The sequence below is a fragment of the Mastacembelus armatus genome, chromosome 12 (genome assembly GCF_900324485.2).
Source record: "Mastacembelus armatus chromosome 12, fMasArm1.2, whole genome shotgun sequence".
Taxonomy (NCBI): domain Eukaryota; kingdom Metazoa; phylum Chordata; class Actinopteri; order Synbranchiformes; family Mastacembelidae; genus Mastacembelus; species Mastacembelus armatus.
Window position 1 is genome coordinate 10,249,906 of NC_046644.1, and position 22,869 is coordinate 10,272,774.

Below are 22,869 nucleotides of genomic sequence, written 5' to 3' on the forward strand. Positions count from 1 at the left end.
CGCCCAGGCTGATGCAGGGGAGATATAGACCCACAGCATACAAAACTCATCTTGTTTGTAATAGCTAGTGAATATATATTGCTTTAGTGGGAGAAAATGAAATCTAAAAAAAGCCTTATGTGAGGAGGCACAGCAAGATGGTTTGAGGTTTGAATCCTGCTCAGTCCTGGGGCTTTTCTGTGTGGGGTTGGGGCTTTTCTTTTCTTGTAGTTTTCACTGTCCCTCTTGTAAGTCTAAAACGTGGTAATCCAATAGTCAAGCTTGCAGCTCACCTTATTATTATAAAGAGCTTCAGTCAAACAAATCTAAAGTATAAAATAACTTCATAACTACTTATTGGGGCATTTTTTCAAAGAGTAGAGCCATTCGCTCAAAAATACAAGTCCCACAATGCGCCACGGGCGCCAGAGGAAGTAGTCCTTTGAACCACTGTGGCCTTATGGGTAGGCGGAAAAGGGCTCAAAAAAGTAGCGATAGCGACAATTGCACGTTGCAGACTCCTTCCAGAAGAAACAACAACAAAGATATCAGCTTTCAAGCTATAATTAAGGTAAACGTTTTAACACACAGGTAAGGTGAATAACGTTATCACTTACTGTATCCAACAAAAGTATTGGTCTTTATTGTGTTTTAGAGCATTCACGTAGTTAGCCGATACGGCTCCGTGTATTTGGTCAAGTCAAAGCTTCCCATTCAGCAAATAATCGAAAATTGTATTGCTTAAAAATAAGCAGTTAAATCGCATTAGGTTTTAAACTGTGACCTGCTTCAGTATGTACTCCACAATACGGGATCTAAGTTAAATATTTGCTTTTGTAATGTTGCATTACAGGAAATTAACCTACTTAGCTTTAGCTAAGATAGCTAACGTTAGCGGGTAACTACTACTTTTGAATTAAGGTGGTTTTATTGATCAAGCTTTAATTTTAGCTTCCCCACAGTACATTTTACTACAGGTCGGTGATTATATATTGGCTCACTAATATATTTACATTGATGCGTTTTCATTTATGTAATGTCGGTAATATAAGAGCTAAAGCAGCGTAGGGTTGCTAAACCTATTGATTGTGCTCAAAACCGACTAACTCCAGGGCTCTGTTGTTCACAATATGGGTGGATTGGAGAAAATCAGTGGCAGCTGACAGTCCAGTATTGATTTATATATTATATTACAATACATTTAAAAAAAAATTACATTACGTTTTTATTTATTTTATGTTGTGTTTCAGGAAGACAGTTGAAAATGTCCATTGGGGTACCAATCAAGGTCCTGCATGAGGCAGAGGGGCATATTGTGACCTGCGAGACCAACACTGGAGAAGTGTACAGGGGCAAGCTGATCGAGGCAGAGGACAACATGAACTGCCAGGTTGGTCCTGAACAGCAAAGATGGAACAATAATCATAAATTATGCTCCCCCTATCCCCCCTTTACAGTCACATTTCACCACAGTTATGACATACTTTTTTTTTTTCTTTGTTCCCTGCTTAACCGTGTTTCAGTGGTGAGCATTTGTAATAATACCTTTAATGTTTAGAAATATGGGATTAAGTAGATTTTTACTTTGCTGTTGTATTGACTTTTTTTTTTCTTCTATTATGTGTGTGTTCGTCATCTGGTCCTTTCCAAGATGAATCTCTTTGAGGCTAGCTTAATTACTTATGTGCGGTTATGCGACTATACACAGAGACATTAGACAGCATTTCTTGTGACTTGTGGTTAATAGCAAGCTTCATAATCTTGTGGTGAGTCTTATTGACCTCAACAGTTGTCAACCCTGGAAATGTTGTGTGGCTAAAATCAAACATTTGTTTCATCAAAACAGATGTCCAATATCACAGTGACTTATCGTGATGGCCGGGTGGCGCAGTTGGAGCAAGTCTACATCCGTGGCAGCAAAATCCGCTTCCTGATCTTGCCTGATATGTTAAAGAATGCTCCCATGTTAAAGAGTATGAAGAACAAGAACCAGGGGTCTGGTGCTGGAAGAGGCAAGGCAGCTATTCTCAAAGCACAGGGTGAGTGGGAAGCTTTTTGAACCATTATCTCTCCAGAAATTTTAAGGCACCTTTATATTTAATTTCATGTGCTTGTATTTTTGATACATTTGATGGTTTGCAAAAATATGAAGTTAGAATACGAAATGTTGCCTTTAATACTGGGATTTTTATTTTTACTGAATTTTTTGTTATAAATTTGCTATTATTGTACTGTCCACCACCTGCATATGTCTGCATATATGCACCTACTTTGTCAAATCATCCATATGGCAGTCCTATCCAAATTATGTTAATTGTTAATTAATAATTTCCCCTAACACACTGCCTGTTAAGAGTCTCAGATTTTCCTAAAATGGGCTGTTTCACATTTCTCTGCAGTGGCAGCAAGGGGTCGAGGCCGTGGCGGAATGGGAAGAGGCAACATCTTCCAGAAGAGACGATAATTGCTCTAGCTGTTTTAAGATCATTGCATTGTATAGTCTTGTTTTTCAGTTGTCTTTTTTTGGTTTGGATATCTTGGATATTGTTAGCAGTTCTTACTTCTCAGTTTATTGCTTTAATTTCATTTTTTATGAAAATAAACATTTAATTTGATTTTATCGTCTGCTTAATTCATTTAATACTCTCGGGTACCACTATTCTGAAGGCTGGATTTGCTTGGCTACTCTAACATTTAATCATCCTAATTGGCACCTGACCTGCCCCAATTGGATATTACATTATAGGTTTCTTGCATGCATGAACAATAAATTTGTTAAATGAAATGTTAAAGTACACTTCGCATGTAACTCATTTTCTTGCTTCAGACTTTGCTCAGGTGTGCCTTAAAGAATGTAATCCAGTAATCCGGTTTGTCAATCTGTGTAATGGTCAACATGAGGTAAATATAAGCTAAACAAATATGCTTCTTATATTAAAAAAGGGGTGCAATGCTCCAGTCCACCACAGGGGGGAGCCATCTGATAACAAATGGCCTGAGGCAGAAACTATAAAGTGTTTCATTTTCAAGTCGGGGGTAAACGAAAAAGGAGAACCAAAGGCAGTCTGCACCTCCTCCGCGGAAATACGGTTTTTAGAAGTGTGTGGGTGAAGCTATTAAATGAGCCCATCGCCCGTTTTGTGAACACTTCCTCCATGTGAAACACGGGACCTGTGAGCTCAGCTGGATTGGTCCATCACAACATCGACTCTTATCAGTCTCAGCGTCTGTCAAACAGCTAGCTAGCCGTCGCACAGACGCTCCTCAGACCGCAGCAGGAGGAGGACAAAGAACCTCACAATTTTGACTTGCAGGCCTAAAGAAACGGGTTCAGGTATGGTTTGGTTTTATTTTCCCAGTAAGTGTTGGGTTTTGTTGTTGTTCTCTATAGCTCTGCCACGGGTCGCACTGGCATCCTTGACTCCAGCCCAACAACATCTGTATGTTGACAGATGAGGCAGCTGCTAGCGTTAGCCCAGGTGTTTGGCTTTAGAGCTAGGTTAGCATGGTGAGACCCCACACTCACGGTGCCCCTTTCTCCATGAATATATCTCTTATATCGCTGACAAGGGCGCTTGTTGACGTTCATGTTTGCTGTGTAGTGAACAGCTCTCACTTATGAGTGTAAGTTAGCCACTATGAAAGCTAAGCCAGTGACACACAACGCAAAGAGTTCATTTATGATATTGTCTAAGAAGAGTTGTGATAACGAGGCTAATACGGTAACTCGTATTGAAAGTAATGCTCTTGTGGTTGGTAATGGACACCGTTATGTTTTGCTTTTTAACATGCCTTAAGTTGCCTGTTTGTAAATAACACTCACTGCCATCTGCTTGGTAACATACTGTACGTGAAATGCCAAATTTGACAACCCCATTCTGTACAAACCTAAAGGAAACTAACAGTGTTTAGATATCAGAGAGAATATATATTCTTCAGGTTAGTTACTTTAACCAGGGCTGGACCTGATAGTTGATTTATTGGCAAAACTACTTTGATAATCAGCTCAAGCTTTATTTCAATAAAAATATTATCTTTGTGAGTTGAAAGCCTTTAGGACCAAAGTAGGCTTATGAGGACACCAGAGTTATGAGATATGGTGACAGTTTTTTATTATTATTTTCTAATGATTAATGAATACAGTAGTCTTCAGTTGCAGCACCAACATCAGCTGTGTTTTTGTGGTTGACTCAGTATGATGACTGCCAATTAAATATTTCAGTTTCACAGTAATATTCAGATGGGATTGTGTTATAACACTACAATTAAGTTGGTTGAGGACTCTCATCCTTCCATTCACAGGAGCTTATCAGATCGCTGACAGAGTTGCCCTGTTGATCTTTTAATGAATCCTGGGATCCTCCTCTGCTCCAGATGGTTCTGTGTTGTGCTTGTATGCCTGTCGGACTATGTGTGTCTGTTGTTATTAATGCTGTACAAGGCTTGGACCCCACCCCCAACACACAGGTTTTGATAAGTCCTCTCTCCCCCTCCCATTCAGCCTGAATAGTTAAGGTCAAGTCATGTGATGTTTGTTGTGATAAGAGGCACAGTGTGGCATCTGGAGCTCAGCAGCGTCCACTGGTATTTCACAACACTCAGATCTAACTGTTCTTTATCAAGCTGCTGATGAGTGCTAGGCTAACAGTGGCTTGTGGTTTAAGAAATTCACTCCCCAAATAATGGCTGCTGTCACAGAAACCAGCTCAGCTGACATACAGAAGCCTCTTGCTGATTTCTCATTCTGGCCGGCCAGGTAATGATTGCTGATATTACACCACCAAAGGTGAAAACTGAGCCAATGTTTGACTGATGCTCAAGGCAAATTTCCAAACCCTACTGTGAAGAGAATTGGATTTTGAGCGATATTGCTTGTCTTGCTAGGAGTAGTAATATGATACAATAACTCTATACCATCAACAATATAGAAACTGCAGAAGAACCTCTTGAAAGGATATGAATAAGAATGGGCTTAACCATTTATCTTAGCTCAAAGTAGGTCAAGCCTAGTAAGTTTCATCTCTTTTCTGGATATAAAAAAAGCCTACTGTAGCTGGTGCATTGTGAGTTTCATCCAGGGTCACATCTCTATTTTTCTGTATTCCATTGAGGCAGAGTCCACTTATCATGGCACATTGTATTTCTTTGGTAGCAGTGATCCTGTGTGTTAAAAGTCAAACTGGATTTCAAGAGCTTTTCTTTTTTAGCTGAATGAAACTAGGATATTTTTTCTTGGGCAACAAAGACGCAAGAGTGGCTGCTTTTAAGAATCATCAGGGAAGCTCAGATATGTTATATTGATATGCAGTCTTTGCCAATGATAAGCAACACTCTTAAAGCTCAGGCTTAGCAATGAACCCTGGGTATTATAGGAGCATTTGAAATGATAGAGCAGCTAATCAATACTATCATTTTGGAAAACAATGGGAACACATGGGTCTAGTTTTTGTAAAGGCAGTTTAACACTGAGTGGGTAGAGGGCTAAAGAGACCAGTCAGAAAGACCAGGTTTGCCTCCATGTATTTGCAATATGAGTCTCTGTGTAAATGTGTGGTGATTCTTTCTTTTTTGTTAGTTTATAATGCTATATATAGGCTGGCAATGGAGGCAGAGAGGCCACCTGGAGTGGGTGTCTCTTCCCACGTACGGTCCTCATTTTGAACTTGGCTGGAGCTTCCACTGTCTTGTTTTTCTTATGGCTTCCCTTTGTTTTCCTGTATCTGTGAGATTTAATCAGCTCCCACACACTGGCACTGCCACAGTCCTGTCAAAACTGTGACGGAAATCAAAGATCTCTCTTTCCTTCCTCCTTTTCTTCTCCAAATGTTCCTTGCTGATAACGAGCAGATAATTTGTGAACTTGGAGATCGAAATGGTCCACTTGAAATGATGTGAAAAAGGTTTTGGTCACATGCTCTTCATGTGTTGTATAACTGACAACAAAAGGAGGTTGAACCATTACTTTTACAGATGCATTAAATCTGTCCTCTTCTAGCAGAACCGTGTGATGCTAGAAAAGTTTGCATACATTAATAGGCACTTAGCTGAAGGTGTCCACAGATGTTTTTAACTGGAAAGAGCTGTATCTGTATGTGTCTTCAGAGCTAGCGAACAGCATCTCTGATTGTTTTTTTTTTTCTACACTCTCTTATTACACCCACAACTCGATTCATGCTGGCTAGTCACACACTGTGCTCCAGCTGTCTGCAAAGGTAATTACACAATAGATGTACATGTAAATTCGCTAATACATTACCACAGGATTTATGTCAGCCCTAAATTATTCCCAGCCAAACAATACCCTTAAGCCTTCAACAAACTTCCTGTGTGACCACAATTCTAAAATGGAGAGAAATCCACTAGGCATTCAAGCAGTAAAGAGAGTAAACTTGAGATCAAGCTGTTGTTTGTATTTTTGCTACATACATAGTGTATACTGTTTGTTAAAGCCTTCCTCACTGAAGTTCAATTTTGGGTGAAAATCTGTCATGTTATGGTTGAAGTGAAGCAGGCTGTTGGTATTAATGAAATGTGGTCTTGAGTGCTCTGTGACTCTGTTCACAGCACCAGAAAATGACGGTAAAAATCCAAAGCTAATTCTCTATATAATAACCGTATCTCCAGGTGATTGTGCACAACACACTGGCTTTTAGAATAAACATATCCTCTATTAATGGAACAGATTTAATCTGGAAAATGCAGCTTGCATGTCACTATAGGTGATATTTCTTGATGTTTGTGTGAATGTGTTAATTTCAACTCTATCTTTGTAATTGTATGCTACTGTATGTGTTAGTACTTTCTATGTTATGTATTTACCTGTATGTCTGTTTTTATGTCTGTTCATCCAAAGCCTTGAACAAATAGGAAAACAAGAAGAAGCCTTAGAGGATAAGTGCCACTAGGCTCAGATCCAGATTACACCTGGCAGCGGTGACGCAAGATTGCAGGTCCATGAAGTAACACATGAGCATAATAAATACTGCTGGTTTTTGACAATGATAGGGTATGTTTTTGATAACCAGGAGTTGAAGGTGGAATGCCTTCATCCATTTTGAGATATGAGTGACAAGCTGAGAAGAGGGCCAAACAACAGCCTTTGCAGTACTCCAGCGGCCACACTCTGCAAGATCCATAATTTTGGCTAGAAAAGGTGACTCCAAGTCCAACCTGTAATCTTCATCTTGAGATGGGTTTTGCCGCAGCCTTGTCATCAAAGGGATAAGCTGTTCCTGAGCCTTAAATATTGTGGGGAATGTACACAAAGCCAATATGGTTTGATAAATTTTGAGCAAATATGGTCCAGAGGACAAGCATTAGGATAGTTCAGATGCAGATGCTTCTTCAAGGAGAGGGGTAAATGCTAAAAATCATGATGCATCCTTATTCAGAGGAGACACTAAAGTTCAGAGCTTCTGTGAATTGGCTACTGATGACAGACACCTTGCCTTTCATTAAGGATGCAGAGTCATCAGGCGAGTAGTTTGCTCCAAGTATTGTCAGCATGTATTTTCTTATTTTGGGCTACTTTTTTATTTTAGGTACCATTCCCTAGTGGTTCCCATCTGATGGAGCAGTGGTTATCAGTCTGTGAAGAAGCACAATGTTTCCTTGTCATGTAACCCCCTGGCCCTCCACTGAGCCACAGACCTCCTGTGGAAGCCATGCACCCCCTGTCCAGCCTTCACAACCCCTTCCTGATCTGCTGTGCAGCTGTCCGGCTCCACCACCAAACACCCACTCTGAGACACCCTCCCCAGACCCCATGGAGTCCCTCATTGTGGTGACAGAGTATGAACCTAGTAGACCCCCTGGAGAGGCTGGGGAGGAGGAGGAGGTAAGATGAAACACACCCAGGTTACACATTATGATACATAATACACACAGATGCAAGGTAGTCTGACATTTGGGTCTCTGAATGACTGAATAAAATTATTTCTCAACTTGTGGTAATACATGGCCATAGTTTTTTTCTAGACCCTATTTCAGACTAATTACCCCATTGTAGTTATGATTTTAAACCATGTAAACAGTATCTTTTCTCACTGTAAAACTATGAAAATTTTGAAATTAATTAATTAATTAGTCTAATTTGGAACTACAGAAACTCAAAGGAGGTAAAATTATTAAATTATACTATTTAATTTAATTGTAATGTTTCAGCACAAATTGTAATGTGACATATAAAGTTGATACAGACAAAAAAGGACATGGAAGGCACTTGAGTGAACATACAAGAAGAGAATTTAAAACATTTTATCACATCTCAGGTAGAAGAAATGGACAGCTCTGAGACACCAGAGCCAGCTTCCTCTGTGGCAGCAGCTTCCCATATTCCATCCTGCGACCTGTTGTCCCACACAGTTGGCCGACCAGAGGCTCTGCTACCAGAAAGCCTAGAGCAAAGGGGACGATTAAACCTGTCAGACAGGAAACTGTCTCTGCAGGAGCGTTCACATACTGCACCATGCAGCTCTCCAGGACTCAATGGGCGTTATATTTACCCGTCATTACCCTACTCCCCCATCACATCACCCCATTCCTCTCCACGTTTGCCCCGCCGGCCCACTGTGGAGTCCCACAGTGTTTCCATCACAGACCTGCAGGTATGTTACGCTTCGAGGCTAACATGATTCCAGTGTTAAGGACTGACATTTTTTGTTTTCATGTCTCAGCCTGTTTGGAACAAAATCAGTGCTCATAACGCAAAATAATGTTATAACTATCTTAATATTAAAACTGAATAATTTTTTTTGTACATAGCAATAGTGATAATTATATGATTTGTTTTCTCTGCACCATCTGACCAGTGTATTCCCTCAGGGACTCTGCATTGCATAAGGCATTATACATGAATGAACAAAATAACTAATGTTCACACAGAGCCAGGCTCTCACAGAGGTGCTTCTCTTGAACATCTGTTGGTTTATCTAACAATCACACAGAGCTGTATGTGCATTTTTTTTAAAAGCAGCAGCACACTGGTAAAGACTGAGGTTGGTGGATGTGAAGGTAATGTAAGGTAATGAAATGTAAGTAATACTATAGCTGTGACCCCTGTTATATACGCAGAAACCTATAGATGTTCTGTGTTGTAGGTAGAACCTTTCACTGGGCAAGAAACCACTTGTTTTGAGGTTTTCTTGTGATATTTAGAGCCTGATATTTTTTTTCTTTCATAGAAGCAAATAATGCTGATGTGAAACAAATACACATAAAGGTTAATTAGCGGAAATATTTTGAACTAACACCTAAGTTTGACATTCTTGTCAGGGAATAGTGTTGGTTATTTAAACTCCTCTGAATTATGAATTCACATCATTGTTGATTTTTTTCTTGGCACTTAAGTCTTTTAGTCTAGAGACCAACAATCAAATACACCACATTTAGAAAAGAGGAGCTGGTTAGTCAGTGCATCCCTAGTTGTTTGCATGAATCATTCTCTGTAGGCTGCTTCCGTTTGTTCTCAGCAGACTGCTTCACCCCGTTTTTTTATTCAATCAGCATTGCTTTTCATTGTAACATGAGAGTAGTATACACATGTGCTATACTCCTAATTTGATCCAAGCACTACAGAATAGACTACAAATTTGTTATATATAGCCATGCAACACATCCTACAGCATGGGACACTGCCAGATTAGCAGAGTGGATTAGAGGGAAAATGCAGGTAAAGTGCCCATCTTTATTTTGGATTTATCCTTGGTTACCTTTCATGAGGTGCTTTCTGATCAGCTACAAACCTGTATTTGTCAAGATAGAGGTTTTACTTCAAATTAATCGTAGAAAATAAACTGGGAAACTGGGATTGAGATTGCAGTGTCACTGACATGCTGACAAGGAAATGAATGTGCAGAAGATAGCACATATAATTTAAAACTTGAAAATTCATGGAATGTTGTGATGTGCAAGTATCCAGCTACTAAAATATGATATGATGTGATGGGATTTGAACTGCTTTTTCCTCTCTTTTCTCTTTCCTCAAGGACTGTGTTCAACTCAACCAGTACAAGCTGAAAGATGAGATTGGAAAGGTACCATCAGAGACAACTCACTGATTGCTCCCTTTCACTGACTCTTCCATTTCCTTCTTCCTTCCGCCTACTACATGTCTGTCAAGTAGCACACATCATCAAGGACATGCAGTAACAGTCTCTGATATCCTCTCTCCCGGCTGTCCTCATTTCCCGAACTCTGTGTAAACTATCAGGTCTTAGGAGAGTTGGAAGATGGATGAGAGGCTGGTATAAATAGCGCTCTCTAAGGGTTGTGCAAGGCTTAGTGGATACGAGCATGTGGGTGTGTGAGTGAGTGGGTGCGTGCACTTGTAGGTATGTTTTACATTGTGGGCTTAATAAACCCAAATGTCTGTTGTTCTGCATGTAAGTAGACATGGTAATGTGGGTGGGTAGGTGTTCAGCTGAGATACTTGCAGCATTTCTGGATTGCTGGAGAGGTTTGTGTTGTCAGATCATCTCTGGGACTTTAGGATGATCTCTGTGCTGCCTCACCAATCTGCTTCCCCAGCAGGAACTGTTCCTGTTCTCTCTCTCTCTCTAACTCTCTCTCTCTCTCTTTCTCTCTCTCTCTCTCTCTCTCTCTCTCCCTCTGTTTGTTTTTATGCATGAATTTGTGCACACAGCAACTAATTGGGCCTGGTCTTATCCCGAATTTCCTGTGTGTGGGCAGGGGAGCTTAATAGCATAAACCAGATCCAGTTTCCTTAATTAGCCTGAAATCAAAAATGAAAGAAAGGGACAGATCATTTGAATTTCTCTGTTCTCACTTTGAAGCAGCTGGTACTGTTTCAGTGTTAGCCCACTCACTTCCCTTGCATGGGTGTTTGTGTATTTCTTTCTATGTATATTTGTATGTATTTATGTGAATTGCACATACTGTGATTTTTTTTTTTTTTTTGCACAAAGAATAGACAGCTGCTCAATCTCACTTCGTTCTTCTATTGTTTTTTTCCTCGACCAGGGCTCCTATGGTGTTGTCAAGCTGGCTTACAATGAGGATGACAACACATACTATGTGAGTTTTTCATGCACTCAAATAGTGAGGTGATTTCTTCCAGCTATTATCACTTTCTCTGCTTCTTTCCAATTCCTTATTGCATACCTTCAAAAACATTGCCAGAATCAAAGGGATCATGTCTAAATCAGACTTGGAAAGACTCATCCATGCTTTTATCTCTAGCAGGTTAGATTACTATAACGGCCTGTTCACAGGGCTCTCAAAACGAGCTGTAAGGCAGCTACAGTACATTCAGAACGCTGCTGCTCGGGTCCTGACTAAAACCAGGAAGTACAACTACATTACTCCTGTTCTCAGATCTCTGCACTGGCTTCCTGTCCCTCAGAGAATAGACTTTAAAACAGCACTGCTTGTGTATAAGTCTCTTCATGGCTCAGCACCACATTACATCTCTGACATGTTTATGCCATATGAACCATCTCGAACTCTGAGAACATCAGGGACAGGCCTTCTGCTCGTGCCCAGAGTCAGGACTAAACAGGGAGAAGCAGCGTTTCATTTAAATGCAGCTAAAACCTGGAATAGTCTTCCTGATGATGTTAGACAAGCCTCATCTGTGGTCCAAGTCCAAGCTAAAAACCTTTCTTTTTAGTGTGGCATATAGCATATGACAACTGACAGTGTTTTATCCAAAGTGATTTATCTGCACTCAGTTTCCTTTAATATTAATTTCACTATTTTTGATTCTTGCTTATGTATTTTTAACTTTCTTTTATTCTTTTTCTTTTATTTCTGTAAAGCACTTTGAATTACTCTGTGTATGAATTGTGCTATATAAATAAACTTGCCTTGCCTTACTGTACACCCACCCCACACACACAGGCAGACCTCGTAATAATCAAACCTCCATGTCTAATTTAATGGTGTAATTTTATGTAAAACCTCCACATTTGAAAATGTCTCCAGTTAATTTATGCCTTGCTGAGTTTTGTAATAACACATCAGCTCAAGCTTTGCTGTTTACGATTATTGCAGCAATCCTCATTAAGCAGCATGGTATTGACAGACAATGTCATGGAGATTATTTTAATATTCCTCCCAAGTGACAAAACCCACATGTCGCATTCAGTGATTATATCATTGCAATAATAAATGTGGGCATGGATTTTATTAGGAAATAGTCAATTTCCTTCCAAACATAGAAAAAATCCACAGAACAATGTAGCCTTTACACATTGTACCCTCAGTTCAAGTCTGCCTCAGTGGTTGCCAGTTATTGTTTGAGATATAGCCATGGAGATCTGCAGGGTAGTTGCAGAATATCTTTAGCTTTCTCATAATTTTTAATTTTAAATTTTAATTTAAATTTGGAGATTTTACAATCATGTGCAGATACAGTCAAACTTAGTCAGAGCAATAAAATAAGTCAACGGTTGTATTAGATGTTTGAAAGCGTCCTTTATTTATTTTGTCTCTGTTTTTACACTTCCCTTTAAAAAAAAAAAAGTGTGAAAAAATAAATTTTTATTTAGCAACAACAGTCTCTAAAAAATACATTTCACAGAACACACTGTGTGGAAAAAAACGCTTTGTCGCCCTGAAATCTATTTGTTTTGCATGTGTAACATATATCCTTACATTGTTTACTATTGAAGTTATATGTCCACATGTTCAAGCAGAATGATTACAAAATTCCAAAGTCACATCAGTGTTATTTATATAGTCTGAAAACACAAATAAGCCAGAGTTGGTAGCAAGGGCAGTGCCCAACTTTTCTAATCTGGAGTGCTGATGACGCTGGTCAATGTTAGTAGTCACAGATCTGCATAGGGGTCTCGCGGTGAGGGGAGAAATTTATAAGCACTAGGAAATTCATCTGTAGGTGTGAGTTGGCCTCACTTCACTGTGCTCTAACATACTCTTCTTTTTTGTCTACATTTGTGTTCAACTTTTCTCTGGATCTCTTTCCCACTGGGCCCTTCCACCCCCTCTTCCTCTTTCTCTTATCCTCCTCCCCATCCACCTCCTTCTCCGCCTTTCTCACCTGTAGGCGATGAAGGTGTTGTCCAAGAAGAGGTTGATGAGGCAGGCAGGTTTCCCACGTAAGTCTAGAGCCAGGGCCAGATGGTTAACACAACAGAGAGCATCGGCAGCAGTACTGAAGCCCACCCTCTCTTTTGTCTTATCCTGTCCTTTTCCTCTTCCCACACCTATTACCCATTTCCTTCCACATTTTCCCTTCTCTTGTTCATCAGGGAGACCTCCCCCTCGTGGAGCCAAAGCAGCCCCTGAGGGTCCTCTTCAGCCCAAAGGACCCCTGGAGCGGGTCTATCAAGAGATTGCTATCCTTAAAAAGCTGGACCATCCTAATGTTGTAAAACTAGTGGAGGTGAGTGCTGTAAAAACGCACATTTGACTATTGCAATTCAGTTCTGACTAGAGATATTTTTGGAAACACTGAAACACAATTATGTGTGATGATATCAGTAATGTTTTCAAAAAACTGTTTTCCAATCCATAGCTGATTTAATTTCAGAGAGACCAAATGCAGGTATTATAGTAGATTAAGGTAAAAAAAAAAAATCAAACATCACATTTGAGTGACAAAAGAAACTAGTCCTGCTCAAGCTAAGACAAAGTATACAAACAGCCTTTTAATTACATCTCTTCTCTCCAGAGAGTAATAAAGGTATGTTGCCAGCTCACTAATGGAACAGATTGGAACGAAGCTTTGGTATTGTCATGGGAAAGAAGGCAAGATAAAGATCAAAACAGCATTATCCATCAAGGATTTTTTCAAACTACATTGGAGTATTAAGATGATTCTAACACATCTATAGGGAGTCACTGAAATGTCCTAGCATTTTGAAGAGCCTCAAATAAAAACAAAAACATGACGGTGTGCACCACTAACATAGCTTTGCACTCATGTATTCATGTTATCACAGTAAAAGTGTCAGTGTGCAATTGTAAGAGATTCTACAGGGTGTATGTCTTTTAACAGCATACAAAGATGGTCTATTGTGTGGGTGGCTGTACGTGTATGAGTGTGTGCATTTACACTCTTTCATTCTCCTGTGATTTGGTGCCAGGTTTTAGATGACCCCAGCGAGGACCATCTGTACATGGGTATGTTGCAGCTGACAGCCTTCAGAAGAACAGATACACACATGCACACACGTCACATAGTCATAAAGCCATGCATAAAGCAAGCATAAAACAATGTCATTTGACACTTATATTCAGTGATGTTGCTTTTTAGTTTGTTTTTGTCTTGATAACTGAAAAGCTTTCATCACTAACCTAATCTGTGTTTCTGTCACAGTGTTTGAGCTGGTCAAGCAAGGGTAAGCTAAGCCTCTTTTATGGTAATAATGGTGGCACTGCAAAGAGCTCCATCTCATTAGTTATCCTTGCTAATTGTGGGTGTGTGTGTGTGTGTGCCTGTTTATGTATTCAGAGCTGTGATGGAGGTGCCGACAGATAAACCTTTCAGTGAGGACCAGGCTCGCTTTTACTTCCAGGATCTGCTCAGGGGGATCGAGTATTGTGAGTCTTCCAAACCTGTTATTGAAAATCTGGCTTGTATCCAAATCTGTTATTCTTTCACTCAGCCTGTAAGTTCATATATCTCTCACAGATGATTTGCTTTATATCTGGATATGGTCCACAATCAGATATAAAAATGACAAACACTGTCATTCATTTTGATTTGCAATTTAAACAAAATTTACTTGTATTTAGTTCCACCTTAAACAACATTAACTAGACAGAAAACAAATATTTTACCAACATAGTTGATTATTATTGACTAAAATCCTATGTCCCCTAAACAGTAACAATAAAGGTCAATTATTGTGAATGTCTAAATCAGAATTATTTAATCACAGTATCAAGATGAGGTTCTTACTCTGTTTATCAAGATGTGCCCTCATCCTCCCAAGTTCTTCATCTGTGTTGCTCTTGACTCTAGTCACCCTCAAGACTTATTTCATATAATCTCATGTGGCTCTTAATGCATTTTAGCCCAAGAAGAGGTTTTGCATAAAGTGTCGTCTAAGAGACCAGTGGCGAGGGAAAGAGAGGGAGGGCTCTGTGCCAGGAACACTGACACAGCCAGAAGCATTTTTTTTCTCATTGTAAGGTATCATAACTGATTACTCACCTGTTTAGTATCGCAGTGCAGGTAGTTGGGGCAAAAAATACATTTCAGACATGTAGATACGCCACTGTTTCAGTCTGTAAATGCTGCAGTGTTGAAAAGTGAATTACCAGAAATTCCTTCATATGGATGAAAGCCATTTTTATTGTATTCCATAAAGCCAACAAGTAATCTGTTTGAAATAAAAAAAATTCAAATACTTAGAAGATGATAATGGTATTTTAAGATCTTTGTCATTGTGTAAGAGAAAATTTATCATCTCTTGCCATAAGCAGATTTCTATAGATGAAACCTTGTGTTTGTAATAATGAATATTTTCTTTTTCAACAGTGCATTACCAGAGGATCATCCATAGAGACATCAAGCCCTCTAACCTGTTGGTGGGAGAGGATGGACACATCAAGATAGCAGACTTTGGAGTCAGTAACCAGTTTGAGGGAGCTGATGCCCTCCTGACAAGCACAGTGGGAACTCCTGCCTTCCTTGCTCCTGAAGCGGTCTCTGAAACCAGAAAGAACTTCTCTGGAAAGGTGGTGGACCAGTTTGACTAGTGCCCCCTGGGGATGGTTTTCAGAAGTGCAAGGAGCTTTTCCTTTTAGTTAATCTTATTGTGATTCACTGTGGTAGTTTTCATAGTTTTTTTGCTACCAAAGACAGTAAATATAGTGGTATATTATAACTACTACACACTGACTGAACCATTTCACAACTTAACATACTTCATGTTTTTTTCCATAAAGGCTTTGGATGTTTGGGCCATGGGAGTGACTCTTTATTGCTTCGTCTTTGGAGCGGTGAGTCAGACCTCCTGCAATTTAATGCTTCTCCTCAATGACAATCTGCTGATCTTCCATTTAAACCAACACTTTTATTTCATCCATAGTGCCCATTTATGGATGACCGCATCCTCAGTCTTCACCAGAAAATCAAGACACAACCCGTGGAGTTGCCTGAACAGTCAGTTCTTCTCTTCCTGTGAATCTGTGTCAAAATGCTATTACTTCCCAGTGGCTGTTGTTTATTCAAATAAACTGGTTATGCGATTGCCACAATGATGTGTTATTTATATAATTAATAATTTGTAGCTATTACTCACTTGCTTCAACAGTGCTGATATATCCGATGATCTCAAAGATTTGTTACTGAGGATGCTGGACAAGAATCCAGAGAACCGGATAACAGTCCCACAGATTAAGGTATACTCTTGGAACTGAGCTGGCATTAAAGCATATTTGATGTTCATACACTGAGTACAGTAATCCACATGATACAAAGCTTCAAGAGCACACACACTTTAATGCACCTTCAAAGACACTCTGCGTGAAGGAATTAGAACGAACTACATAAAGAACTCCTTTGCCCAGGTGCACCCGTGGGTGACAAGGCATGGTGCTGAGCCCCTCCCTCTGGAGGATGACAACTGTTGTATGCTGATTGAGGTGACAGAGGAGGAGGTGGAGAATTCTGTTAAACACATCCCAAGCCTGGCCACAGTGGTGAGTTCAGAAACTTGTTTTTTTCTCACAGAAACCTCAAATTAATGAACGTTACAGTCACACCCAAGTCATTTGTTCTTGCTTCTGGGGTCATTAAGTGAAACATCACCAGTAGCTACACCATATTTTCAATGCAGCTGCTCTGAGAGGCATAAAAACAGTTTAGACATACCTGAGCATGAATCCTCCGTCAGGAGCATATAAATGGCTAATGTCTAGTACATTTGCAGTACTGTAGAAAGGATATTTGTTAAGGACTATTTTTTTCCCCATAATTCAGTCACATTGCACCACTTCACAAACACAGTCATTCCGCCACTACCACCTACTTGATTGCCCTCTTGTCAGTTTATCCTAGAGATGATGTATGACTCATTTAGTTTTTTTTTTTTACTGATTTTCTTAAGTTACATTAATTAATGCCAAATGTTTCGAGAGATATGAATGTTTGAGATGAATTTGAAACCTCTCATTGCTTTGCGTCATGTGTGAACTTCTCTGCTTAGCACTTAAGTACTTAAGCTGAATGGGCAGACACAACGTTAATCATCAACACATCGTCCTGCTGTGGGAACATAGTTAAATCCATCAGACCTGAAAATTCACCACATCTGCCATCATGTTGCCTTTTATTGTCACAGTAAAATTACATGCAAATACACTTAATATGTTTTCTGTTTAAACTGAGTGCCGTTTCTTGTTTTGTTGTGTGACATGTTGGATGTGCTGTTTACATACAAAGTTAAATATACAGTAGTCTATCAAACTTTGCATTTCTGAGCATAATTTGGGGATCTGTGTTTTACTTTTCACTCTTTCTTTTCAGATCCTAGTAAGAACCATGCTGAGGAAACGTTCCTTTGGGAACCCGTTTGACTGGGGCCGTAAAGAGGACCGCAGCAGTTTGTGTGCTCCAGGGAAAGTACTCACGTAAGGATTGTTAACAGACAAGATTTTACAGTCATATTAGGAATCAGAATACTTGTAGCAGCATGCTGTCACTACCATCTTCTCACTGAGAGTTGCTGGGAACTTTTATACTTTGATGATGTCAGTGTAGGCAGCTGTTTGTCAAGTAGGCCGTTGTTATTTCTCTCCTCCCTCTCCTGCCCTGCAGGAAAGGCAGAGCAGGCAATGTGAGATACTGCTACATTCATTGTAACCAACAAAGGTAAATAACCTTAGGACAACTCTTCCCTGCTGTAGTACTGGTGGAGTGGTAGAGAATGTACTTTGATACCCATGGCATTATATAAGCAGCTGTATTTCCCAAAATGGCTTTAATTGACAAATACCCTTGTGCACTAAGTCTGTAAACTAGCTTTTGCTAGTTTCCGGGTGTTTGGAAAAGCCATCTTAGGGAATGTTGTGTTGTGCTTTCAAGTCTATAGTATCTGCACGAAGATTTACTATGTGTTATGTCCGAGGGTGCTTGGTGGTGCTTGCTGCCTTGCATTGTGGTGCTGTATAATCAAATTAAAGCAATAAAGTTATTTGAACAGTCAAAGGAAGTTTTCTATGAACAAGGCTGCGACAACACACCAGAGCTGTGGTTAAATACTTATAAGTACAATAAATGATGGTGTAAACACCTCATCTCTGTAATGATCTGCTTAATAGGATGTGGACAAAATATTATGAACACCTGCATAATCTAATAAGATCTAGTTTTAGTTTGTAGTAATACTGCTGTGGTTTGTACTGTATTGACTGACATGAGATTATAGTGCTAAGTGTTACTGTGTAAATCAGCCAAATACAATACCACTATATGTATAAAATATATAACTTATTATACAGGTTATATATATATATATAAAGATTAGTGAGTTTTTCTCTGATACAGGATTTTAGCCACACAAAGTTCATCATGAGCCCCAAGCATCCGTTTATCCTAATTATTAGTTATTCACTCTCTGCATGAAGCGCTTATCTAGAGGACATGCCTGTTAATTAATGTCCTTGTTTTCCTTTATAATGTCCCTCAACAAAAATAAACTTCTTTTCATCACTTTTTTTTTTACCTTTTCCCCATTCCCTCTCATTTTGTCAAGTTTCCCATTATGTATGAAAGGTGCTATAGAAATATGCCTTGCCTACCAGCTGAGTCGTCTTAGTACTCCCTGCATTATGTAACGGTTAAATGATCGGTTTCAGCTCCTCCACTGAGCTTAACAGTAGCTTATTTATTTCTCTGCTCAGTGATATGGGATTGACAGTAAGTCCATAGCAGTGCTATAACTAATGCTGTCTCTGTGCTGTGTTACTTAGGAAACAGGAAAGTGGTGATGGCATGAGAAGCATGGATCTGCCCTACGTGGGAGAGGAGGAGGCTCTTTCCTGATGCAGAGGGTATATTATGCACGCTGGTCTCTGCCTGCCTGCAACCACGCAGAACAACACCCCTTTACTCACAGTTTAATACTGGCAGCCTACACCTACGTACGTTTCCTGGGAGGTGGACAAGTGTGGCAGACACAGAGAAAAGGGAAAAATTAAGAATCTAAGGCACTTTGGCACTAAGCCACAACCATTTGCTAAGCTTTTATTCCATTTTCCTCTTTTATAAGGCTCAGCTTTGGGGTTGTGGGGGCTTGTGGTCATGTGGGAACCTTCCAGGAGATTAACCTCCTGAACTTTGAACCTGTCTGCAGCGCGTACTGCTCAACCTAGTCTCCTGTATGCATTGATAGTCCTAGCATGCTTTGTCTCAGGCGTCAACTGTACAGTTTTGTGTTTTACAGTAGTTTAGCTGCTTGTGTTTCTCCTTGTCTTTACTTGATGATGCTTTCAGGTATGAAGGTCATGGGAACAGAAGATGGTGATGGTTTATGGGGAGGGATGGTTGACTTCACCATCACCCAAACATTCTCTTCAGCAGGTTCTTTAACATTAAGATTGTCTGCTTCACTCTGCTTCAGAGTAGCAGTGTTCAGTTTTGTAATATATTTTAGAGTGAAAAATCTGTACAGTTTTCCAGAAATGAAAATGGGGTGGGGGGTGTTTACTTCACTGACTGCATGTGTTTACTTTCCTAATGCAAGCACTGTATAAGCTATTTATAAACACTGGCATGCTCATAGACACCATTGTTAAACATGATTTTAATTTTAGTCTCATCACAGGCTTTTTAATAAGTCAATAATTAGAACAGTCCTATTGTATGCAGTAATAATGCAGCGTACGAGCTAGCATAGAAAAAAATATTTTTTTCTTTTGCAAAGCTAGTGCTTCAAGTGAAGAGTAATATGATTTTTAGACGTTTGCTATAAATTTTTAAATTTATAGAGCTGCAATTGAGTAATGAAGGTACTCATCTACCAAATGCATATAAGAAAAGCAATGTAACATGTTGGTGCAAAATTATTATGTAGGTTTAAATAGTTTTTATAATGTTTATACTGTAAATCTGTTTGAGCAAACAAGGTTGAGTGTTGTAATACTGAAGGACAGATGTTTTAAATGTGTCATTATTTGTTTCATTTCTCAAAGTGGATGTTCTTATGTAGACTGAAAACTAATAATGATGACTATTGAACCTCAAGGTAAAATTGTGAATGTTCTTACTGTTTTGTTTTGTATTTTAAGAGATACTGTCATTTTAAACTGCACGTTTCCAGGACACCAAAATCTTCAATTATGTCTAATTTTGTAAAGTACAGTACGGTAACTTAAAGAAAAGAAACCTTTAAACTATTTGTTCATTATTGAACTACTGGAGCTGGCTAATACTGTAACTTCTGAGATGGAAGCATCGTGCAGCTGCAGACTCTATGCATGACAAATCTGTAGAGGTGTTGAACTTAAAAACCATTTTCATCTTTGGTCAGAGGAGTAGGCCACTCTGCAAATATTTCTCTTCGTTATGTTTCATTTTAGATGATCCCAGAGCAGTAAATTAGAGTTTTCACACTTTTGTTCCTTTTGTTATTCATTTTTTTCTTAAGATTTCTCAGATATGTTAGTGAAAGTATAGACAACGCCACTTGATGTGTCTCAAGTAACTGTAACATAGAATATTGACACAATATTGATTATAAGATTTAATGCTTCCACAATAATTACTTCAACACTCAAGTGTTGGATGTATAAGAAAGGGACTTTGCATTGTTTTTTTTACTTACTACTTGCATGTCACTGAACAATATGTACTGTATGTCTGTTTTTTAAGACTAGCACTATGCATATGATGTTTCTCAATGTATGGCGCAATGGTAGGGTCTGTCAGATTGTCACGTGCAATGTGGCTGGCTGCTGCTGAGGGCTGTGTATGGATGACTGATACTGATGTATTTTTAGTCTGATTAGGTTGTGTTTTCCACTGTAGAGTGCTCCAAATGCAGATGCACACTCTTTAGCTTTGAAAATATTTTATTGCCCATGATTTAGACAGAAAATTGCATTTGTAATATACTGTGAAATGTTAACTCATTTACACGTTTTCCACATATTTATGAGATAATTAAAGCTAAAGTTTTTACCGTGAGTGAAATAAGAAAGGTACTTTTCCCTTTGGTGTTAATGTTTTGCCCTCCATGACCCAGAGGAATGACGTGAAGGAAAGCTTGAGTCTAAATACAGGGAATACAGGGTGACAGTGCAAACCACAAAAGAACTGTATGAAAAATATTTTATACATACAGTATATAAACTTGTAGTTTGTTTCAATCCAGATTTTGCCCATTCTTATTAGAGGGGCCCTTCACTTTTCCTCATGATTTCATGATTTTCAATTCTGTAGCATCATATAATTTTATGAAAAGCTTTTTTGGGGTGTGGGGGGGTCTTCCTCTAAATGCATGCCAACATACTGAACACAACATTGTACTGTCATAGCATGAGAAGTCCTTAACAACAAAATGGGACTATTAAATTAATTATTGTATACATATTGTATCTTGTCCATTATTTGAATAAAATATTATTGCCTTTCTGTAGCCTTGTGTCTGTTATCTGATTGTCATTAAGCTTTGTGTTTGCAGTTCCAGAAATAGACCACTAGTTTGTGCTGTGTACCATGACATTTCTGAAGCTGTAGGCTTGAGTCTAAGCTTCACATTATTTCTCTTTGGTATTTATAATGTTTTCACCATCTGACATTATCTTTCACTTAAATGTAATGCAGTTAAACATCCACAGTCAACCAATACAGAATAATAGAAGTTGTATAAATGGACAGTATTTTATGCACTTATATTTTTTAGGTTTCTTTTGTTTATTCAAGAGGAAATTTCTACATTTGAGCACAGAAGTCAAAACCTTCATGACCTCAACTGCCTTACCTACTATATAATGACCACTAGATGCTTACTTCAAGGAAATGCTGACAAAAAAAAGTCAAAATTGTGTGTAAGAAGATAGTTTGACCTCATTATGAGTCAGAACAAAGTATGGCATTCTCTCCGTCTTAATTTTCTGCTATTAAAATCCCACTTCCTCAAAAATGAGGAGGAAGTGACATTTACAGCGCGTTTTCCTTCCTTGTAATAATAATGAATTTTCATTACACCTCAGTTTTACCACTGTCCATTTAGAAAATTTATCACGTCAAAAGCAGGCCCAAATACATGATGTTATGTCATTAAATGGCAAAAATAAGTCCATCATTCATATACCAAAAATGAATACATCTGGCATAGAAACAGTGGAGGTGTAGTTAACTTTTTTTTATAACATATAACATATAGAGGCATATCCAATGATGATTTACATTTTGATTCATGGCTTCCATGTTGCTTCATTTTCACCTTTCTGGTTTTGTAAATCAAAAAAATAAATAAACATATATCAGCATACAAGAATCTGATCTTCAGTCTCAACACTTAAGGTATCTAACATTTCGCAAATGTCATACTGACCTCTTGTGTAAATTTTATAGCATTACATTTCCTGTGACCATGTGAGTGTGGTGGTAACAGTGATAACTCATTTAATTTTAAAGATTACATTCACAAGTCAAGAAAATTTATAGAGAAATTTAGCTTCTGACTTTAGTGCAGGAAGATTTTGGTTAAAGGTTCATGTCATTCCAAAATATTGATTAAACACGCCAGACCCTGCACCAGAATAATACAAAATCAAATTATTCTTGTGTATGGCATCACTGGTCATGTCTCTGGGGCTGGAGCCTCTCACAAGTTAGCTTCACTGCAGAACAATATAATGTTCATCATATGAGGTGCAATGTAAACACAGTTCAGAAAACGATTTCAGGTGTGGAACTTGTGTGTTATGGCCCCCACAAGGATAAATAAG

The 22,869-nt window shown here is 38.8% G+C and overlaps 2 protein-coding genes across 4 annotated transcripts; both read left to right on the plus strand.

Moving 5' to 3' along the window:
* The first annotated feature begins 426 nt into the window (after positions 1-426).
* snrpd3l (small nuclear ribonucleoprotein D3 polypeptide, like) lies at positions 427-2,594 on the plus strand. Of its 3 annotated transcripts, none has more exons than XM_026297674.1 (4): positions 427-550; positions 1,230-1,369; positions 1,826-2,018; positions 2,379-2,594. In XM_026297674.1, exons 2-4 carry the CDS (start codon positions 1,244-1,246, stop codon positions 2,441-2,443), a joined length of 384 nt encoding a protein of 127 aa, XP_026153459.1. In that variant the 5' UTR covers positions 427-550; positions 1,230-1,243; the 3' UTR covers positions 2,444-2,594. The 3 variants fall into 3 exon arrangements, with proteins under 3 accessions (XP_026153459.1, XP_026153461.1, XP_026153460.1); XM_026297676.1 differs by having other exon boundaries at positions 445-550; positions 1,234-1,369; XM_026297675.1 differs by having other exon boundaries at positions 451-570.
* Positions 2,595-3,015: 421 nt separating this feature from the next.
* On the plus strand, positions 3,016-21,551 carry camkk2 (calcium/calmodulin-dependent protein kinase kinase 2). Its single transcript, XM_026297437.2, has 17 exons — positions 3,016-3,313; positions 7,521-7,816; positions 8,250-8,585; positions 9,966-10,013; positions 10,960-11,013; positions 13,007-13,058; positions 13,212-13,345; positions 14,049-14,085; positions 14,282-14,303; positions 14,417-14,505; positions 15,449-15,648; positions 15,859-15,912; positions 16,002-16,075; positions 16,227-16,314; positions 16,483-16,614; positions 17,441-17,544; positions 18,886-21,551. The coding sequence occupies exons 2-17, from the start codon at positions 7,583-7,585 to the stop codon at positions 18,956-18,958; spliced, it is 1,731 nt and encodes a 576-aa protein (XP_026153222.1). The 5' UTR covers positions 3,016-3,313; positions 7,521-7,582; the 3' UTR covers positions 18,959-21,551.
* Positions 21,552-22,869: the final 1,318 nt, after the last annotated feature.

What these genes read in the sequence shown, in the direction of transcription:
- snrpd3l (XM_026297674.1), top strand. Translation starts at nt 1,244, where the DNA reads ATGTCCATTGGGGTACCAATCAAGGTCCTGCATGAGGCAGAGGGGCAT. An exon ending in AGGACAACATGAACTGCCAG is followed by an intron (nt 1,370 to 1,825) that starts GTTGGTCCTGAA and finishes TCATCAAAACAG; the next exon opens with ATGTCCAATATCACAGTGAC. An exon ending in AGCTATTCTCAAAGCACAGG is followed by an intron (nt 2,019 to 2,378) that starts GTGAGTGGGAAG and finishes ATTTCTCTGCAG; the next exon opens with TGGCAGCAAGGGGTCGAGGC.
- camkk2 (XM_026297437.2), top strand. Translation starts at nt 7,583, where the DNA reads ATGTTTCCTTGTCATGTAACCCCCTGGCCCTCCACTGAGCCACAGACC. An exon ending in ATGTTGTAAAACTAGTGGAG is followed by an intron (nt 13,346 to 14,048) that starts GTGAGTGCTGTA and finishes ATTTGGTGCCAG; the next exon opens with GTTTTAGATGACCCCAGCGA. An exon ending in TCCCAAGCCTGGCCACAGTG is followed by an intron (nt 16,615 to 17,440) that starts GTGAGTTCAGAA and finishes CTTTCTTTTCAG; the next exon opens with ATCCTAGTAAGAACCATGCT.